Raw genomic sequence first — 12924 nt, 5'->3', positions numbered from 1 at the left:
TTAAGGATTCTGCCCAGTGTGTGTCATCATTCCCGGGAAGTAGTAAAAGCTTTGTGAATGTGGATGGTGTACTGAGGACGTTGGGCTGAGCAATAAAAGATCACATTCACACCATTAACAACTTACTTTTATTACTGTGCTAAGAACACCACACAGGGCTGGAAATGCTCCCCAGGTTTATTACTCAGCTGGTTTTCATCCAAAGGTCTCTTTATGGATAAGGAAGATGCTGAATAATTGAGGTTCATTTAAAGCAGAACTCCAAACAGCTAAATGTACAATTAAAATAATATGTCCTGGAGTGGTTTTATCTGTCAAAGGATTTGGCAGACATTACAGCTGGCCATGTGAGCTGGTTTTTCCAGTGGCATCACTAGGGGGGGAGGGGGTGACACCATTGGAGGGGTGACACCAACATGACTGACAGGGGAGCCGGCTTTGCCCACCCCTGGTCTAAAGCTTATATGATGTATCATAGCCAGAACGGAGTGCTTCTAACCATTTGATATGTATTTTACCTTCTTTATGGAATACAATTATGTAATATTTTCTTTTAAATTATAGTCTGGATTTTCTCAATGTTACACACAAAATCCCCTTTTTTTTGACTCCTCTTGTCTCGTTTCCTCTCCTCTCTTTTCTTCTTCTCTCCTTTTTTCCTCTCTTTTTCCTCTCTTTTCCTTTTCTCTCCTCTCTTTTTCCTCTCTTTTCCTCTCCTCTCTTTCCCTCTCCTCTCTTTTCCTCTCCTCTCTTTCCCTCTCCTCTCTTTTCCTTTCCTCTCTTCTCTTTTTCTTTCCTCTCCTCGCTTTTCCTTTCTTTTCCTTTCATGTCCTCTTTTTCTTTCCTTTCTTTTCCCCTCTCCTCTCTTTTCATCTCCTCTTTTCCTCTCCTCTCTTACCCTTTCCTCTCCTCTCTTACCCTTTCCTCTCCTCTCTTTCCCTTTCCTCTCCTCCCTTTCCTTTCTTTTCTTCTCTTCTCTTTTTCCTCTCTTTTCTTTTCTTCTTTTTTACTCTGCTCTCTTACCCTTTCCTCTCCTCTCTTTCCCTTTCCTCTCCTCTCTTTCCTTTCTTTTCCTCTCTTCTCTTTTTCCTCTCCTCTCTTTTCGTCTCTTCTCTTTTCCTTTCCTCTGCTCTCTATTCCTCTCCTCTCTTACCCTTTCATCTACTCTTTTTCTCCTCTCCTCTTTTTTTTCACTCCTTTTCTGTTATTCGTCCTCCTGTCCTTTTTTGTTTCCACATCCTTTCCTAACACTTTCATATTCCCATGATGTGGATGCATTATAAATTCCAGAAGCCTGTCATCATTTTACAGTTTACAGTTTATCCAAATGGGCCTGAAAAGGGGCAATGAATGATGTAAAATTACAAAGTGGTCTATTAAACAAGGAATTTAGCCATATTGGTGCACTTACAACAATATAGTTGAGTTCTGTATTTAATACTTTTTTAATTTGCACTAACAGTCTTGAAAATGTACTGATAATTGATAATAGGGTCAACCAAGCTACAGGGTTTGATCCTCAGGAGTACCACATTTCATTATAGTTTAATTAATTCAACTGGTAATTGATCATTATAAAAAGGATCATGGACAATGCTCAACTGTGTATTTAAAAAAGACCAAATCCACCGTGTGAGAGCAGAGATTTGTGAACTACCTTCTCTGAAAAAATTACTCTTATGTTTGTACTGCAATTTCAATATAGTACGGGGGTACCCTTTACCACAGGTCCTAGATATGTCAGTTTCTTATGGTAGCATCCCCAATAACTGGATCCATCACTTCGTAAGGGCCACAGCCTTTGGACAGCTTTGGGAATTCTGGGAGGAACATCTCACCACCAGAGAATTATCTAACGTTCAGTATGTTAATATTCACCCGTAACTGAAATATCAGATGTAGCCGAACTGACAGGTTCAAAGCTGTGTGTGTTTAAATGTAGTCATCGATTCCCTTTGTTCTTACATATTGCAATATATCTATGCAGGGCCCCAAAGGACAAGACGGAGATAAAGGAGAGCGTGGACCAAAGGGAGATGGTGTAAGTATTCCATAAGAGCGATATATGGAAATTGAAGAAAATAGAGGAAATAGGGAAGGAGGTGTGTCCTTCCTCTGGGCCATTCAGCTGTGTGTATAATCAGTGCATATAATCAGATTTTTTCTGCTTCTTTTACAGTAAATCTGTTTACTAAGCAGGGGGCTTGTGCTCTTATTTAGAGTGCGTCACCTGCTTGCTGCATGTAATAAATATTGAATGCTCTCATGTTATTCACTTTATGGCCAAAGATTTATGGACACATGACCATTACACCCAGGGAGCCACTAGATGTCTCGCCACCTGAGGCTGGGGGGGTGTGTGCTTGTGATGCACATTCCTTATCTCTTTGTGCACATTTTGGGCATGGGGGGTGTTGGCGGCTTGTGGTGGACATTCATAGGGGGGCTGGCTCATGGTGCATGGCATCCTGCCCAGCTCGCTGATGACAATGGTTGCCAGAAGCTGGGCAGGATGTCAGCCAGAGTGTTCTACTCCGCTTCTGGCAACCAGTGACATCATTGAGCTGGGCGGGATGTCAGCCAGAGTGTTCTACTCAGCTCCTGGCAATCAATTACATAATTGAGCTTGACGGGACGCCGGCCAGAGTGTCACAAATCGTTAAGAGCTCTTAGCAACCTGGGGCTCTCTGGCCAGAAAGGGGGTGGCAGGCACACCTGCCAATCCCACCCCACGTGACCCAATGAGATGCCACCTGAGGGAACCACCTCCGTCTGCCTCATTATAAGGATGGCCCTGATTACACCTAAATAAGGCTTGGTGGACAAACCATGGGCTTTATTATGGAGTTGGCTCCCCCCTTCATTCTTCCTGGAAGGCTTTTCATAAAAGTTTGGGAATGGGGGGAAATTAGGCCTTTTTAGCCAAAATAAAATTTGTGAGTTCAAGTACTGATGTTGAAAGACATGGCTCACAAGCAGCCTTCCAAGTCATCCTGCTGTTGTTCAGTAGGGTTGAGGTCAGGGCTCTGGGGAAGCCATTTGAGTTCGTCCACACCAAACTGGTCAAACCATGTCTTTATGAAGCTGGCTTTGTACACAGGGCACAGTAATAGGGGAACAGAAAAGAACCCCAAACTGTTACAAGGGTGGAAGGGCACAATTGTCTAAAATATATTTGTATGCCATAGCATTAACATAACCCTTCACTAGGAACACGTGGACACAATCATTGGGACGGCTGTCCACCTAGTTTTGGCCATTCTAGTATATTTCATACTTGGCTGATTTAAAACAAATAAGAAATCATAAATTGCTTCATTTTTTGGTCCTGAAGATAACAGATACATTTTCTTTAGACGTAACTGGAGGTCTCAATCCGAATAAATCAAAAACCCAACACAACTGTTTCAAACTCAAGAGGAAAATGTGTTAAAATATTTTCTGTCATTAAGTATTTTAATATCATTCAACTTCCAAATTGAATTTTCAATCTTTTAACAGGGTCCAGTCGGCCCTGCCGGACAACCTGGAGCCCGGGGGTTACCAGGAAATGTGGTAAGTCTGTATTATTTATTCAGAGCAAGGTGGCCGGATAAAGGGGGTGATGCCAAATTTAATGTAGTCTTGGGGTGCTAAAATGGACCGGAACTGAAAATGTGAGGATACGCTATGTTACAGGGATCATTTATGATTGCAAATTGTACCTAAGCAGTACTCTGAAAGATTTACCTTGTATCTTAAATTACTCCTGAAAAATAGCAGATGACTTCTCGGTATGTGAGTGTGCCTAGGTACTCCTGTGCCTACAGCCTCATAACGGTATATCTGCAGTGTGAGATCTAAGGCAGTGCTGCTTGCGAGTCCCACCAGATTTAAGGTGAGATTTAGTGATATAATTACTCTGCTGCTCAGTGTCTTCCTTGCTGGGGGCTCTGACCTGAGGAAGCAAAGCCCTGCCTCTACCAAGATGGCCACCTCCACACAGACATACAGAGTCGAACAAGACATGGTAGGTAGGTAATCGGGAAAAGATCAGCTACAGGGAGACCACGGACAATATTGGTGACCTTGACCAGACCTAAGCAGCACCCTAAAAGTTTGACTTTTGTTTGGAACTCCTCTTGAAGAATACCACTGTGCTAACTGGTATGTGAGGATGCCTAGGGAACCCTGTTCCAGTAGCCTATGTGCAGTATGAGATCTTCTAAAGCACTACTCTCTTTGACTGCTAGCCTCTGGATATGTGGAGTGATATTTGATAATGTCACTACTGTGCGGCTCACTGTTTTCCTTACTGGAGGCTCTGACATGAGGACGCAAAGCCCTGCCTCTACCAAGACGGCCACCTCCACACAGACACACAGGGTAGAACAAGGCATGGTAAGTCAGTAAAAAAAGATCAGCTGTAGGTAGACCACAGGCAATACTGGTGACCTTGACTAGACCCCCAAGTAGTACCCTGTAGACATGTGCACCAGCAAAAAAATTGTTTCGTTTCGTTTTGATTCGGATTTTGCATTATTTTGTTTTCGGATTCAGGTCCGAAATTAAATTTGTTTCGGAATTCAGATTCGGACGTTTACATCGATGGAGCCATTTTTTTTTTAAATAAAGGAATAGTCAAAAATTTACTCTTTTCGCTAACTATTCGATTTAACCCTTTAGTGAACGGGTAGGGGTACAAGTACCCCGATGCAAATAAGCCCCCTTGCCCGCAGACCCCCACAACCACCGGGTCAGGGTTGTGGGGAAGAGGCCCTTGTCCCCATCGGCATGGGGACACCCTCCCAATGCTGAGGGCACGTGGCCTGGTAAGGCGCAGGGAGGGGGGCGCTCGATCGCCCCCCGCCTTCCCTGCACTACAGGGCCAGTGCTCGGATCAAGGGTCTTGTAGGACTGTAAGGGGGGACCCCACGTATGTTCCCCATTTTGTGCGGCTGGGGGTTCCCTCTTAAAATTCCTACCAGACCTAAAGGGTCTGGTAGGGATTTTGGGGGAAACCCCCTGCGCTTTTTTTTTGTTTTTAACTTGGGGGGGGGGGGAGTCCCTCCTAACATTATGCTCACTGTTCTCCTTGCTGGAGGCTCTGGTTTGAGAAAGCAAAGCCCTGCCTCCAACAAGATTGCCACCTACACACAGAGACACCTTTAACCAGATAACACTGCTATTAGACCTTCAAAAGTCTAAATATGTGTACCAGTATTATACAGCCAGGTTTAATTCTTTGTATGTAGTATAAGGACGAGAGTGTCACGCCGCATGGACTGCTCTAGATGGAATTTTGCTGAAGGGTCTGAGCAACGTTTGACAGCCAACGCCCTTTGGGGGTTATGTACAAATCCCGCTTCATCGGCACCTAGTGTTATTGTGCGGCTGGCATCTGGACGGGTGGTTACTAGTGAGTTTTGATTCTTTGGGAACTGTAGTTAGAAGTTATGTGTCGTATTTTTCTCCTGCAGTAAGGAGAGCTTTTTGAAGAGCAATATTTCTGAATTAGCGAGCGTGTTTTGGCCATTGTTGAGTGTCATGTACCTCATTTGGAGAAGACAAGAGAGACCAGTGGGAATTGACTGAGAAATACTTGCCAGCAGCTTGCTCCTTGTTTGGCTTCTGTTCATGATTTATCATTACTGCACATCAAGTATTTCCAAATAGCACACTGTGACTCAAACCTGGTAACAGGAATATATACTTATTTCTAATGTCTCACCTCCATCCTCTTGTAGATGGTTAGCTCTTGAGGACAAGGCCCTCGCCCATTTGGTTCACTGATGCAGTACTGTATATTTATCCTTCTGTTTATTTTATGACTTCTCCTGGGTGGAACATGTTGGCATAAGGAGTAATAGGAATCTCTAGGCATATATGCAGAGATATCAAATGATTTCTGGAAAATTCATGAAATATTTACATATTTTAAATGGATCTTTCATGCAACATATATAAGAATTTGTATCCTGCAGTCATGTATCCATATGTTGGGTATATGGAGTGGAAATTAAGGACACCATGGGAAGCAGCAATGGTGGGGGTGGCTGGTAAAGAGTGTTGTAGAAAGTGAATAATTTTGAATGTAGAGAAATTTAATGTGAGCCGTAAGGAAAAGTGATCACCTCTAATATACTAAGCTTGCTAGAACCAGCTCCTGTAGAAGACTACTCGACTATTTCACAGCTCTTATTGTAAATAAACCTTCCTATATAAAGAGGTTAAAGAGGACCTGAAGTACAAAAGCTGTTCCCAAGAAGGCAGAGGGCAAATTATAGCCTCCCTGTAATTGATCTTTATCCCAGGACTATTAGCACATAAAGCAGAACAAGGCATGTGTTTCTATGCAGAGGCAGCCATCATAGTAGAGCTACACACCACACCCCACCCTACCCTATTGACTACTGGAGAAATAATCTAGTAGTAGCAATTGAGGTGAAGGAAGCACAGATCCACTGCATGAATGAAGCAGCGAGATCCATGCAGTGCAGGTCTTCAGGTACAGCTTCCTCTCCAGCAAGGAGAACAGTGTTCAGCACCGTAGTGACATTACCAAATCTCACTTAAAATCCATTGAATCTAGCAGTCAGAGGCAGCCATGGCTTAGATCTCACACTGCAGATATACAGCTAGAAGGCACAAGGCACAGGAAGTGCACTATGTGATGTTGGGGAGATCACAGAGCACTCGCACAGAGGGTTTTGAATAAAACAAAAGCTTTTATTTCCATCTTGCAGGGCAGCCAAAAAACGGTAAACACTTATACATTTATCTTCAGCAAACTCAAAGTAAAAAGTTCAATTATTCGGCACAGATAACAAAACATAAATGTGTCTCACCGACTTGTTATAGAAACGTCCCAAACCTGGGGAAATCCCTTCCCAGGAATATAAGTCCTGCAGAACAGCACAGCAATCCAGGTCTCTCTCACTAGCCACAGCTGATTACTTTCTCCTCAACTTCCCACACTCCTCTCTGGGAGTTGCAGACCTTTAAACCCCTTCCTGGGGCAGGAAGGTAAACCCTGTGGTGGCCTTTAAAGGGACCACAACCCAAACAGTGGTGATATATATCTCTCATCCAGGATCCAGCCCTGCCTTCCTCTACAACTACTGCAGTATATTTCTGGACAATACATACAAGGGTACTTCTTAGACATAATTACCATTTCTAGATCTTCCCTATAACAGAATGTTTTTTGAGCTCAGATCCACTTTGACCCTCTTTTCCAACAGGTACAAAAACTGCCCCTTTGTCTTTCACAGTTGACTTTAAAGTGAGCAACTTTGTACCAGGTTTTCTATATAGAACATCTATTCATTATTTATGCAAAGTGATCACATCCCCCTATTAGGAGCCTCTTCTCAAGAGAAGAAGACATTCAGTACAAGGGAACCAATACCTACAAATACCTACCAATACCTAAACAAGCAAAGCAGGTAAATAGCATAAACAGTTCCCTAAAGCAAGCAAAGCAGATAAAGAGCAGGTTATTGCTTTTTACTTGCTTCACTTGCTTAAGAACTGATCACGTCTGTCCTACTGCAAATATAAGAAGTGCAGTAGGTAGCCACAGGTGTGATTACCAATTTCATTCATGCTTGATATTGATCATACATTATATATAATAGGAGCAATAGATAATGGTTACCATGGCAACATTGGCATGATATGCTAATTAAAGTTGCCATCCACTGGTTCTTGTATGATTCAGATTGGTTTTAATTCAGTATTTTGCAAGAATAAGTCTTAGGGGTATGTGTTTTTTATATTGTTTGATACTGCAAGTATTGGTTTTTTATATATATGATATATTATACAGTATGTTACATGTCTACCTTCTATGCATGCAGGCAGTGCAGCCCAGTTTGTAGGCATTGGTTCCCTTGTATTATATATGTATTGTATGTTATACTGTATGGGTCTGACACAGCCTCATGTTCATATAAGTTAATATATTGATGGGTGTCACAAGATGAAACAAGTATAATCTTTTTATCTCTTATGTGAAGGATACATTCAGTGTAACTAATTATTCCTCATAGCCGAGCTCCTTTCTCCTCATTAATTTAGTTTCTCAAATTGTGGCATAATAATTAGGTGCATCCAAACCTTTATTATACCAAACCAAAGTTTGTCACCTTACAGTTGTAGCGCTCACCCCTGAAGGAGCCGCTGAATAACCGGATATTTTTATCCCCACACCAATGTACCGCCCAAAGCGTGGATCCACAGCACACCAACACACCTTTGAACAGTTTTATAGCAGATTTACTGACAAATCAGAGATGAACAACTATGATACAATAGTAATAACAGAAATCCCCAACAATAATGTGTATCAACAGGCTGAGGCACTCTGCGACCCAGTAACTGCAGCTATCTGCTGTCAATACTGAGGTATGTAAGGCCAATTGTCTCTAAAGGCTTTCCCCTGAATGGGGTATATGTCCCTTCAAGGTCTCCCTTTAACAATGTCCGAACCTCCCTATACTACTGGCCAGTAGTGGTGTCCTAAGCTAGCCGGCGTTGGGGCCCTTACTGTAGTGCAGATATGAACAGCAAACAAGTTGTCAACGTGGCCAAAGGCCTCTCACCAATCCTCAGGTCAGTTGGAAAGATATGAAGACTGGGCGTCCTCTCTCTCTTCAGTTCAGGCGACATAGAGTCAGTAATCTGGGTTCCCGACAAAAGGTCCTCACCCATCCAGGATGTTTGCAGTCCTCTCAATTGGCTCCGTCTGGCTCCCCCTCTCTCTGCTGGGCTGGCTGGGTCACTCCGGCGGCTGGTTCAGCCATGCGACTAGGCCTCGGTTCAGGCACTCGAAGACAGTCTCTCTGGTTCAGCAGATGAACATCCGTCCTTCAGAGCGCTGCTGTACAGATTCTGTGTGTCCCAATCTGTCAGTGGGAATCACACAGCTCTGCTGCATGCAGTCCTAATTCACACAGTGCCGCACACAGGCCTGTCTCCTCCAGATCCCCCAGTCAGACTGGGCACGCTCAGTCACTGCAGTACATAGCCCTCCTCCTTCCTCTCGCACAGCATCCTGGGAGTAGTAGTTCACAAGAGCTCTATTAGCAATCCCCAGTGTCAGCTCTGCACTGCAATCCCCACAAATCTCTGCTTCAGATCACACACAGGGACAAGTTAACTCCTTACAGTTAGGAACAAGAATCGCTGTGATAGCACATATATGTGTATAATATAGGGGCTACATTGTCTTACCTGTACTATATGTACTGTGCCTGTGCAGGCTCATTATATTATCTTCTGGCTCTATTTGAACCAGTCATGTACATCTTCAGCCCGCTACTTTTGTGACTGGAGAGAACCTTGGATCAGAGCCTTGACTTTTCTTCAAGTAACCCTTAAGCCCTGCCCCTTTTTAGTTCTAAGCCCCAAACCATCATTCAGCTATCAAAAAGTCTGTAGCAAGTAAAAGTTGTGTCATCATTTTGACACAACAAAAGTTGAGGTTGGAAAATGGTCCAGCAGCTCAACATCCACACCATCAGTGGCTCTGGTGAAGATCAGGCGGCTCCTTCGATCCCGCGGCTTTGGCACACCTACATTTGTTGTGTAGTCACACTGTCCCTGCATCTTCAGAGACCTGTATCCCTGCACATTCCTAATTCAGTCACAATATACTGCTCCGCAAGACTCGTGACAGTTGATTCCTGCTATGACACAACGGTTGACATGCAAATAACTAAAGTCAACAGAAATTAATGTAAACAGGTAGCCAAGTACATGCAACATCTACTCGAGTCACAATAACCACACCAATATACTGCCCAGCAGAATGTAATGACATTGACCTATGAAACCCACAACAACACACCATTGCAGACACCATCTAGTAAGCAAAATAAAGAAAGGAGGGGAAAGAGGTTCAAAGTAATGTCAAAACCGGTGAGCCGAAAACCACCATGACCAGCAACGTGTGGCCAGGCATAAGCCTAATGTAAGTCCATAGCCGGGAACTCGTGCGCTACTGTGCATGTCCCAGTCTTTCGGGTTGCCGTAAAACATGCGTTAGCGTGCATGCGCGCACATCGGAATGCGGTGCACAGGAAGTGACACAGTGGCGCACAGGAAGTGGCGCACAGGAAATTACTCACGGCCCTCTAATAGATTTTCCTATTTAAACCAGCTGGCCCAAGGGGTCAGTGCTGAACGGTCTTTCAGCTTGTGCTTGTGTTCCTGTGTTCCTGCTGATCTGTTGCCTGTTACCTTGACCTGGATTGCTGCTGACTTCGACTGATTGCTGCCTGCCCCTGACCTCTGCTTGATATCTGGACTCTGCCTGCTCCTTCTGTACCGTGCTGACCATCTGGCTTGACCCCTGGCTTGTTTGACCTCACCCCAGTTTCTGCGGCAAACCTCGGTGACATCACAGCTGTGCACCTGCTAATGCTTATGCTGGGCACACACCTTAAAACCATCGCAAGACTTTTGTCATGCGATGGTTGTAAGGTACTTTAAAAAAGTAATTCTTGGACAGGCAGATCGTACTTGCGATGATCACAAGCGGCACCCCCCTGAGGGGCGGGCTTCCGATGACCGCAATGCCGAACCGGCAGTGTGCGCTTGCGCACACCGGCTCGTCCGGCTTTTATCCTACGAACATGCTACACACCTGTCGAACATCGTACGATGCTCGGCGGGTTTTCGAACATGTTCGCAAGTTTAAAGTCGTGCGACCTTACAGTAGTAGAGGTCGCACGGCTTCCACACACCTTACGATAATCGTACGATCGCGTGATTTCCCTCGATTATCGTACGATTATCGTACTATTATCGTAAGGTGTGTGGGCACCCTTACAGGGATCCAGTTGCCGGAATTCTACCAGGCTGACCCAGTGGCCGGACTTCTACCAGGCACCGTGTCTGAACACTTTGGCGCCCGTGCTTCTCTCTGTCTACTCGCTTCCTGTTTCCACATCCAGGGGTGTGAGACAAGATCCGCAAGGGAGGCCTCCTCAGCTAATCGGTCTTCTACCAGGTAGGTGATACCTAATCACATTCACAGCTAATAACACTAGAATCGTCAATCAAACAACCCATGATCCCCTTTATCTTCTATGACCACCTACCCCCCTAACCAACCATCATGTCTACCATCTACAAACAGTGAAAGAAGAGTTCCTTTATACTGTATTTAATTCATAACGATGCTGCTTTGTTTTGCAGGGAAGTCCAGGAGATAACGGCCCAGCAGGAAAAGATGGACAGAAGGGTGAAAAGGTGAACCTACAGAGGCTTTTTTTTTTCTTTATAAATCATTTTCAAGACATCTTAGTGCTTTCATCCTGCATGTAAAGCAGAGATTACGGGAGAGGGCAGAGACATTTCCATCTGTACTCTGTCTACCTGATCTCCTGATATTTGTACAGAAAACTGAAACTGAAAAGTTCATCAGATCAGACGGAGCTTATTTATTTTCTCCATCTGTTTGCCGGATAGAAAGGGGAATTGGGAATGCAGTCGCTTATGCTGAGCACACACATTCTACAGTGAGCTTGGCTGCAGAACAGCGGTGAGGAACAAAGAGGAAATTGTCCATTTTACGCTCAGTGATCATACGCTGATATCCCTGGTGCAAGTGCAGCACGATGGCCATATGTAAACCAATAAAGCTTTCACAAGGATGCAGTCTGCTTCTCCTCTGGGTCGTAGTGCTAACCAATGTGTAGTGAATATTTAAAGGCCAAGTCCACCCAAAAGTGAAGCTCTAGATTTAAATTGTTGCCCGTGTTCTAAAAGAACCAGGACACCCTTAGACATCCCATCTAGGATGAAAAATTGCACTGTGCAATAGATTGTTTGACCAATCCTTTCTCTAGTTCCTCTCTTTGCTCTCCCTCCTTGCACCAGACAGAAAAATGTAGCGGTGCACCAAAATGAAAATTTTAAAACCGAAAGTAAAAAAATGCCGTGCTGAATTGCTGAAACCGAAAATGTTTTTTTTTCTAACTTTTTCAATTTTTTTCAAATATTTTATTTTCATTTATTTTTTATCAACTTTTAATTTTTTATATTTAAATTTTATTTATTTTTATTAAATATTTTTATTTTTTACTTTACTTTTAGGGGCGTCGGGGAAATATTGGGGGTATAAACAGACCTGATATTTCCCTTTTAAAATAGAAAAAGAGATTGAGAACACAGAGTCCTCAATTTCTTTTTCTGCAGCCCCTGTTATCAATGAACAGGAATCCCCTATACTGAGTGTTCCTGTTCATTCATAACAGAGCCAGCTGTACCCGCCCCGTCCGTTCCGTAGTCAGCACTGGAGGAACAGAGCAGGGAGGGGGGAATTCCTGCAGGGAGCCGTGAGTGACAGTCACTGCTCTCTGCAGGGACATGACCGAGAAGTGAGCGAGCGACAGTATGTGTTCGCTCACTTCCCGCTCTATAGAGTCGTCGTGTGACAGTTTCATTGTCACACATCAGCTCGAACTATGAGGATGAGTGATTTTCACTCACCTCATAGTTCTCCTTTAAGGATCTCAAAGCTGCAATGCATTGTGTTACATTTTGATACATTTTAACTAAGCAATAATAGCTCAAAATATGCGCTCATTGAAAATGCAGTGTACTTTCCTTTTAAGGCAGAAAAGCATTAGAAAATGAATCATTTGTATGCGGATCCCTTTCCCTGTACCCTTCCTCCTCAATTTCTTCAGAAGAAACAGAATTGATAGAAGAGACCAAGGTGACGCCTAGGTGCTTCAGCTCAAACAAAAAGCAAAAGAGTTATTTCTGACCCGTGGAACATCTAATATCACGCTTCATAGTGGTGGGGAAATAAAAGCGTAGAGATGGTTTGTTGTAGAATAAAAGACAAAGATTAAAGAGACCCAACACTTTCACTGTCCCCATGAACTAACAGTAAGAACTGAAGGAGAATATGGGTTAGCTGTCAAAGAA

At 43.7% G+C, this 12924-nt stretch overlaps 1 protein-coding gene across 1 annotated transcript in view; it reads left to right on the top strand.

The window, feature by feature from the left end:
- The window catches only part of COL22A1 (collagen type XXII alpha 1 chain), a 217865-nt gene that overhangs the window by 144337 nt on the left and 60604 nt on the right, over positions 1-12924 (top strand). The window contains exons 36-38 of the mRNA XM_018562709.1: positions 1988-2041; positions 3502-3555; positions 11185-11238. Coding sequence (XP_018418211.1) covers positions 1988-2041; positions 3502-3555; positions 11185-11238 — 162 coding nt within the window. The remainder of the gene's footprint in view (positions 1-1987; positions 2042-3501; positions 3556-11184; positions 11239-12924) is intronic.

Source organism: Nanorana parkeri, unplaced genomic scaffold (genome assembly GCF_000935625.1).
Source record: "Nanorana parkeri isolate BGI_ZX_2015 unplaced genomic scaffold, ASM93562v1 scaffold593, whole genome shotgun sequence".
In the NCBI taxonomy this organism is placed as follows: domain Eukaryota; kingdom Metazoa; phylum Chordata; class Amphibia; order Anura; family Dicroglossidae; genus Nanorana; species Nanorana parkeri.
The sequence above is the reverse complement of the archived record's forward strand: the minus strand, read 5'-3'. Positions and strand labels throughout refer to the sequence as shown.